The sequence below is a fragment of the Siphateles boraxobius genome, unplaced genomic scaffold (genome assembly GCF_051911475.1).
Source record: "Siphateles boraxobius isolate OS27281-9 unplaced genomic scaffold, OSU_SipBor_1 20, whole genome shotgun sequence".
Classification (NCBI taxonomy): Eukaryota; Metazoa; Chordata; class Actinopteri; order Cypriniformes; family Leuciscidae; genus Siphateles; species Siphateles boraxobius.
The window spans coordinates 20,063,489-20,072,388 of NW_027508811.1; the positions used below are offsets into that span (position 1 = coordinate 20,063,489).

The 8,900-nt window shown below is 38.6% G+C and overlaps 1 protein-coding gene across 3 annotated transcripts; it reads right to left on the reverse strand.

Moving 5' to 3' along the window:
• Positions 1-238: 238 nt before the first annotated feature.
• On the reverse strand, positions 239-7,797 carry LOC143745299 (RING finger protein 145). 3 transcript variants are annotated; one of them, XM_077237341.1, is made up of 11 exons: positions 7,549-7,797; positions 6,804-7,139; positions 6,603-6,711; positions 6,403-6,494; positions 5,344-5,585; positions 5,096-5,265; positions 4,889-5,029; positions 4,630-4,812; positions 3,774-3,921; positions 3,312-3,668; positions 239-1,593 (listed from the first exon to the last, which is right to left on the reverse strand). In XM_077237341.1, the coding sequence occupies exons 2-11, from the start codon at positions 6,970-6,972 to the stop codon at positions 1,156-1,158; spliced, it is 2,049 nt and encodes a 682-aa protein (XP_077093456.1). In that variant the 5' UTR covers positions 6,973-7,139; positions 7,549-7,797; the 3' UTR covers positions 239-1,155. The 3 variants fall into 3 exon arrangements, with proteins under 3 accessions (XP_077093456.1, XP_077093457.1, XP_077093458.1); XM_077237342.1 differs by having other exon boundaries at positions 7,474-7,701; XM_077237343.1 differs by having other exon boundaries at positions 6,804-6,995; positions 7,549-7,682.
• Positions 7,798-8,900: the final 1,103 nt, after the last annotated feature.

The window sequence follows — 8,900 nt, forward strand, 5'->3', positions numbered from 1 at the left end:
TTGTGACTTTTTATCTCACACTTCTGACTTTAGTTCTCATAACTCGCAATTCTGACATTTCTTCTCAAAAATGTGAGATATAAACTCGCAATTGTGTTTGAAAGCTTGAATTGTGAGGATTTTTTTATTATTCTGTAGCAGAAACGAGCTTCGATAAAAGAAGGTAATGCAATATGATATGAACTTTCAGGAGTCTGCAAGTGACTGAGTTCTTTAAAAAATCCACAAAGAAAACATCTAGCAATAACTTCAGTTGTTTAATCATCATAACCATTAAGGCAATTGAAGAAACACTAAACTGGACATAGAACAGTCTCCAAATCCCACTGATACTGGTTTTAAACAAGAACAATTTTTTAATGAGTGTGATTGTATAAGCGTTTCATCTTTATTCTCTGCTCTGTGAAACGTAGACTCAACTGGAATCTCCCCATTAACAATGACCTTCGCTTTGTGCACTGAACACAACTTTATTAACAGTCTATTATTTTCTGTCTACTATTGTCTCCCTTCATTCTGGCAGAACTCATCCACAAATCATATTGTAATTAAGAGAATAGTCACCATGACTTGGACACCTTCATCACAACCACATAATTTCAGTTCAAATAAAAGTACACAATAGAGTGAATCAGAAAAGTCAGAGGCAGAGATATTAACAGTTCTGCATCACTTAGAATGCTATTCACTCACGTACCATAATCTGTATCTGAAAGAACTCATACAGAAAAGTCCTTTAGATGCCCAAACAACACATACAAACCATAGACTTAGTTAACTGCCAACATGAATTTGTTTGTGTGTGTATCTTTCATGTCTTCCCCTGATTGGACAATCATCATTGAATAATCCAACATTACACATCTTAACAAATGTCAAGAAAAGATTTTTCAAAATGAATATCATTTGGTATCTATTAAACTAACACTGCTGAGGTGCTGTGATAGAATTAGTCCACGCACACAATCAGCAGGACGTCTTGCAGTTTTTTCCTGCATTTCTGTCAGATATTTGTAACCCTCTGCTGTTGTGGCTTCCTTTGATATGTCCCACTTTCTTTGAGCTTTCCATCCGAAGATGTTTTCTGCCACTGTCAGTCTGTCTTGTTCCAATGGCAGTTTCTCTGTGTTATGCTTCTCCGGCTGAGCTTATCTTTCAGTCCGCTTCCCTAAGCTCCTGCGAAACCACTTTCGGATCCCCATCTGATGAGCAGCCTGGTACAGGATTTGCCACGCTTTGGGAATCACCATTAGCACCACAGTGCAAGTGTTGGAGACTCTCTGTGCTACAATTCCTCTCAGAGTTAGGGTATTTCCTGGCAGACTTGTCACAGTTCCTCTCTGGAGAGCACACATCATCTCCCTGTGAACCCCGCTCCTCCTCCTCATGGGACTCAGGATGAGGGTGTTGTTCTGATGGAGGTGGGTTTTGGTGTGTCGGCTGAGCTTCACCTGCCGTAGCCGTTGGTTTGGCCGAGGAGGGTTTGATGGAGGCATGGCACATGGGGCATGTCTCTTGCACATAAAGCCACTTTCTCAAACAGTTGCCATGGAAGAAATGACCACAGTATGTTATCACTGCTGATGTCATATCCTGCAGGTTAGGGAAAAAAAAGGTTAAAATGGATCTTATCATCATGATGCAAAGTTTAAGTCGATTACTTTGAAGATCTTCCCTAGGATCCTATTCTGTTATCATTTATGTTATGCTACCTTTAATAAAACTAGGTATGCAACAATACACTCATGTCACGATTCAGTTTCATACACGCTACAGATCTCACGGTCCAACACTCTTAACAATACTTTGAACAGAGCCAAAATAAAGTTAAAATGGTTAGTTTTTAAAATGATTACTTCTAACACATATGGAAGCCATTAAAGAGCCCCTAGTATGCTTTTTCGGAAATTTACTTTCATGTAGTGTGTTTTTTGGCTGTTTGTGAGTGTAAAAGTTCTGATAGTTTTAAATATCAAAGTGCGCGAAAAATGGAGTTATTATCTCCTAAAAGAAAGAAGCGATTCTAAACTGCCTGAAACGAGTTGTCAGTAATTCCAGTCTTACTTCCTGCTCCAACCTATTTAAGTTTGTAACAAATTTGCATAATGCCAGCCTATGGTCTTCATTGGTCGCTGCAGATAACGATGCCATGTTAACTGTTCGTATCACTGTTTACAAGCGTGGAGGAAGCCTCCGGAGCTGAAATTTACATATGGTAAATGGGTGTTTCGTTTCAGACATGCGCTGTAAGTGGTAGACCAATCACAACAGACTGGGCCATCTGACCAATCAGAGCAAAGCAGGCTCTTAGGCTGTTTAAACCTGGTATTAAAATGAGTTTTGGTCAATCGGATCACAAGTAGACGAGGGAGATGCATTCCCGATTACACCTGGTGTTTTAATCTGTCTATTTTGTCCACTTTCAACCACTTCTGTCCTGATTTCTTCAAGGGGAGGATCTATGGGCGGGAAAATGTACGTGCTTTTTTAGATCTTTCGATCTAATGGACGAAAAAAGCTCACTTAATTTTCAAACTACGGTCTACAGCCGATGAAGGTTAAATCCCGCCTGGCTACCACGCTTCCCATAATGTTTATGCCCTACGTCAGTAGGTGGAGAGTAGGCATCTTTTGTGATTGTTCAAATGCATTTCGTTTTCGACTATCTCTGTAAGCGTCGTCCACTTGTGATCCGATCGACTAAGATGCATCTTAATACCAGGTGTTAACAGAACCTTTGAAAGGAGGGATTTAGAGAGACCGAATACTTGATCGATTTGTTTCAGACACTGTGAGAAATGAGGTGATGCCATGTATATTATGAGAAAATTAAAGTGTTTCTTGACCTTGGATGCATGTAAAACTATTATAGGTGACCTACAAAACAAAATAAGGAACTTTAAAATAGAATAATAGGGGTATTTAAAAAAGTACTGTTTATTAAAATGCTAAATTTGGTATTACATCAGGAAGGCATAACATCAGAAATGGACTTGAATAAGCTTAGATTTGGTCCTTCAACACCAAGCACAGGGCAATGGTGACACCAGAATATTCATGATTCTGCAGAATCAAGTTAAACGTGCTTGCATTGTATTGCATCTGATGCTAAATATAATGTCTAAACGATACATGATGCATATTGTCGCTATCCACAATACATAATGTTGGATTTTTGTTTCACGATATATTGTTACACCCCTAACAAAAACATTCTCACAACTTCTACTAGCACATTTGAATATGTTGCAAGTCAACCATGAGGACAAAACTTGATGCATGCTGAAAGCCTGACTTATGCTTGCTCTGACCTGGAAGCAGATGGCACAGACATCATTGTGATCTCGTAGCTGCTCTGCGCTGGCCCTTGGCAATACATTGATTTTGCGAGCAGCTTCCTGTCTAAGCAAGAAGCTTTTCCAGCCAGCCTGGGCACGTAGCCACACATTGCAGTAGGAGTGGATGATAATGACCGACGCTCCCATCCAGCTCCATTCTCCCCACAGTGACTCCCACGCCCCATAAGCCACCACACACACAGCCACCACAAACTCCAACACTCGGCACACTCCATTCACGTAATAAACAATCTCATCCAAACCGGGCAGGGCTGAACCGCGCCACACTTCCACCATGAACAGGCTGTAGATCAGCAGAGTGCCTGTCACCTAAGAGACAATTAAAAGATCACTATCCAGCACAGCTGCTGGGATCTCACTAAAATAAAATCAATTGAAAATTAAATAAATGTTTCAAATTCAAACAGAGCATACCTGCAGTGATGTAAGCATACAGCTAGAGACCAAAATCAGCAGCCAGAAATCCATGTTGAAAAACTGGGAGATCTTATAGGCCATGAATCCTGGAAACAGCAGCAGAAACCCACACATAGATAAACCACGCAAATGCTTCCACACACTCCTGTGGAGAGAGAAAGACCATATTGATTTAGATTTGATCAAGCATTGAAAAACCTGAAATCACAAAAAAAATTATGTTAAATTCTCAAATTTAACAGACACTCAAAGTAAACACAGAACAGTACTAAAATAACTAAATTAATCAATCAATAAATAATATACAGTATAATGCTGGACAAGAAATGTTAAAATCACAGTAAAAATGTATATTTTTTCCGGAAATTCAATCCCCAAAGTGTTTTGATTATAAGAAAAGATGGATTAAATTGATTAAAAGGGAATGTAAAGTGACTGATATTTATAAGGTTGCAAAATATTTATATTTAAAATAAATGCTGTACTTTCCATTCATCAAATTTATCACTGTTTCTACAAAAATATTAGACAGCAAAATCACTCAATATTGATATAACATATAGTGTTTCTTGAGTATCAATTCAGCATATTACAATAATTTCTAAAGATCATGTGACATTAAAGACTGGAGTGATGGCTGCTGAAAAATTCATTGAAGTAATATTTCACAAATCACAATGTATAACAAAGTTATAGCTACGTATTTTGATACTCCAGTGAATTAAATACATTAATTAAATGGACGATTCCAACGAGTGTGCAAAGTTTCAAAAGTTTTATGAGCATGTTAAGGGCCCAAAAAGGTAGATTTTTTTTTTTACCGCCCCTTAGGTTTTGGGCCCTAATTACATACCTGTTTCTACTGGCTCCAAGCCCCAACACAACTGGCTCTGTGATCTCACTCATGCTTTGTAGAGTAGATGTGAGAACGATGAAGAGAATGATGAAGAGCAGAAAGCAGCGCTGTAGAGCTGCCATGTCCAACAACCCAGTCTGCAGGGCCAGCAGCAGCAGAGTCACCCCCTCTGTCACACCCCTACAACATATAGAAACATAAACATTTGAACTGAGCAAACACATGCACACAATAAATGTACACCATCTTCTCTTACCTGTGCATGACATTATGGTTCTGGAGAGCGTTGAATCCTTCGAGGTAGAACTTACAGAGACTCAGGAGTCCCAGAGCCGTATAAGACACCACAAATGTTAGGCCAAGCAGGGAGTATGGGCTAGCACAGCATTCAGATACACTGTAAAACACACACGTCAGATTCAATTCACATTTCATATTGCAGACTGAGCACCCTGCAGTTTACCTGGTCAGGAGGTAGAGGAGTGGCCCCTGTTGGACAGTAGCGATAGTGCCAAAATTGGTGATAAGTTGCACTCCGAACAGCACAAACCAAAAGACACTAAACAATACAGGCACAGCAAAGCCATGCCAGAGAGACACCCCGACTGCCATCAGTCTGTATAACTCAGTCACCTACAGAAACAACGGAGTTTGAGAAAAGAAGAGCCGAGATGATGTATGTGCAGATATGCAGGTGTCTTAGTGTTTTACCTCTATATCCATTATTTCTCTGTAAGTGGCTCTGGCCAGTCTGTATGGCACAAAGAGGTTGGCGAGGAGAAAGACGGCAACCTCGGCCCCTGTGACCATCATGGACACAGAGGAGAGCGTGAGGAGCCAGTCCAGAGGGAGGGAAACCACACGTGCCAGAAGAGGGAGCAAGTGTGCTGAGAACAGCCACACACGTTGAGTCCGCATAAGGAACGCGCACAGCGTACTGATAATTATCTGACCTGCAGGTGATCACACAGACACACACAGATAGATACAGTAAAAGACACTGATAATATTAGACAAATAATAAATACTGATATCCACAAATATTTCAAAGATAACTGGGCCATTGCACAAACCATACAAAAATAATATATATATATATATATATATTAGTGCTGTAAAATTGATTAATCACAATTAATCGCATCTAACAAAAATGTTTGTAAATATATATATATACACACAAACTTTTATGTTAGATGTGATTAATCGCGAGCAAGTAATTTAATTTATTACAGCAAGTAATTTAAAAAATGGTTATATGCAGTGGCTATAAACAAAATAGTATTTGGACACTTAAGCCACATTTAAGAATGTTAGAAATCAGGGGCATTTATTACATATTACATATAGCACAAACACACTTTTTAATAAATATTTCACAAAATACAGTTTGTAATTTTTCAAGGTTCCAATATAAGCAATAGAGAAAGTGTTCAAAATGAAGACAAAAACACAAAGTCTTTCTGGTTGTTAAACGTATATGTTTAAATATAAATAAGCTTATTCACTGACTTTACACAGCCAAGAAAAAATTGTTTTGAGAAGGGATATAGCATAATTTGTTTCTAATGCTACTTGGTCTGATATTTTGTATTTAATGCAATTAAATTCTGACATTTTTAAGTGTAACTTAAGTGTCCAAACTTTATTGAGACCCACTGTATCATATTGTGTAATCTAAAACAATTGAACTAATACATATTTAAGAGTATTTTAAAGGTCCATGTGCTTTAAGGCATCACCGTAAGGGTTGTGATACTCATAACTTACTGGTGAGTGCAGTCACGAAACGGTTCAATGCTGGAGAGTCCAAAAAGATTGCCCCATCATACCCATACTGAGCTTCACCTCTAACATAATCTCTGTCAACAAAATAAAACCCTTTGAAAATCGTCAAACAAATAACTCTACCATATTTATTTACACCCTTCAAAAATGTGCAATGACCAAAATCACGTTCATATTTTTACCTGACAATCTGATGACCCATGTAAAGTAGCAGGCCACAGAGAACATGCAGATAGAGCTGGATAATATGTCCAAGTGGCAACAGCAGCACCACAGCACTTACTATGTGACCTGCAGGACAAACCCAACAATAATGTAATACATTGCTAATTGAGCTAATACTGCAAAATAATGTTGACTCATAATGATCACATAATATTTACCCAAGTAATATATGTTCCAAATTACATATTTGTACTTGAAGAGCATGTCTTCAGTCCTCGCTTTGAGATGATCCGTGAAGCTGTCAATGTCACATTTATACAGCATGTCCAACACCAAGATACTGGGCACCCTGAGGACAACATTAGCTACCTCTTCAAGTCGTGGCATCTTAACACTGACAAAATCACCACCTGCACCATGTAGGAAGACTGTCACATTATGACATCAGAAGATCCAGATCTTGCATTCTGCTCCGGTTTGGCGGAACTCTTGAAAAGGTTAAAGTCATTTCTCAGTGTGTGGTTACTGGTTAATCAGTAGATCCAATGTGAAAACTGTGGGAAGAGAAACAATGACATATCCCTGTTTTTCAAGATATCAAAATGCGTCTTTGATTGCTCGCAAGACACAATCCTTCCGGGTTATTTTCTGACTTTCAGCAAAAAGACTTCATGCTAAATGCTGCTACGAACACATCTTAAAGCAGTCTTAGCTGCTCTCCCGGCCTAACTTACTCGGACGGGTTTAAATGTGTATTGAGAACTTTAATTACAGCTATAGTCAAGTAGGGAGACCATCTAGAACAGCTGGAGACAAGCCTAGCAGCCAGAACACAATCTAGCAAAACTTCTTAATACATTATGTAATTCAATCCTGCTTTAAAGTTACCTGATAGGAATGAAATAACACAAACTGTCACTTTTTGCATATTTCAATGTATTTTTAAAGACGGTAGCCTCCCACCTCCAGTGTGTGTGCTATCGCAGCATGGCAGCTCGCAGTATTTCGTCTCAAAACAAAAGCGCTTCGACACAATTCATCCTCGAAAAATAAACAGTTCCCACACCTGTAACGACCACACACTGGTTGTGGTTGTACCGTCAACTGCAAAATGACGCTTTGGGAACGCCCCTGCGTGATTGCGTCTGAAGCACATGTGTCAAATAGTCCAATGGTGAGAATGAGCGTCACGGACATAGACAGGTCAAGGACAGGTGACGTCATGACCAGGAAATGATAAAACCACATCCGGTTTAGAACCGCGATAGCTTCTGTGCCTCAGCAAGCGCTCTGTGTTACAAACTGTCTGTCTTATTGTCTTATTTATTGTTGTCTGTCACGATATATATCCTACATTTTTGTATATATATATATATATATATATATACAGCTCCGCACTGCGGTCAGGCCAGCCGCCAAAAAGGGGCGTGTGCGCCTATTACTATGAGTACGGTAATTTCAGGAACAGATGCAAGAGAGAACGTGCTTGAGCTCTCTCTCTCTCTCTCTCTCTCTCTCTCTCTCTCTCTCTCTCTCTCTCTCTCTCTCTTTCTTTCTATCTCTATTTCTTTCCATCTCTCTCTTTCTTTCTTTCTTTTTCTCTCTCTCTTTCTCTCTGTCACATTAAGTGATTTTAGAGGTGTACAAAGACCATTTCTAATAAGTAGAAAAATACAATGGTCGGGTTTAATAAAGGACGTCCCGTGGCCTACACTATACACACCTCATATGAATCAATTTTACTGTAGCATTTTGGAGATATGTCATATTAAGTGACTTCAGAGGTGTATAAAGACCTAATTTCTAATAAGTAGAAAAAAACAATGGTCAGGTTTAATATTCCTGACCATTGTTCTTTTCTACTTATTAGAAATTAGGTCTTCATTGACCTCTAAGGTCAATTAAAGTGACATATCTCCAAAATACTTCAGTAAAATGGATTCATATGAGGTGTGTATACTGTATGGGACGTCCTGTATTAAACTTGACCATTATTTTTTCTACTTATGAGAAATTAGGTCTTTATACACCTCTTAATTAAATTAAAGTGACATATCTTCAAAATGCTTCAGTAAAATGGATTCATATGAGGTGTGTATACTGTATGGGATGTCCTGTATTAAACCTGACCATTATTTTTTTTGACTTATGAGAAATGAGGTCTTTATACACCTCTTAAGTCGATTTATGTGACATATCTCCAAAATGCTTCAGCAAACTGGTTTGATACGAGGTGTGCATATTGTATGGGATGTCCTGTATTAAACCTGACCGTTGTTTTTTTTACTTATTAGAAATTGAGAATTTATAAAACT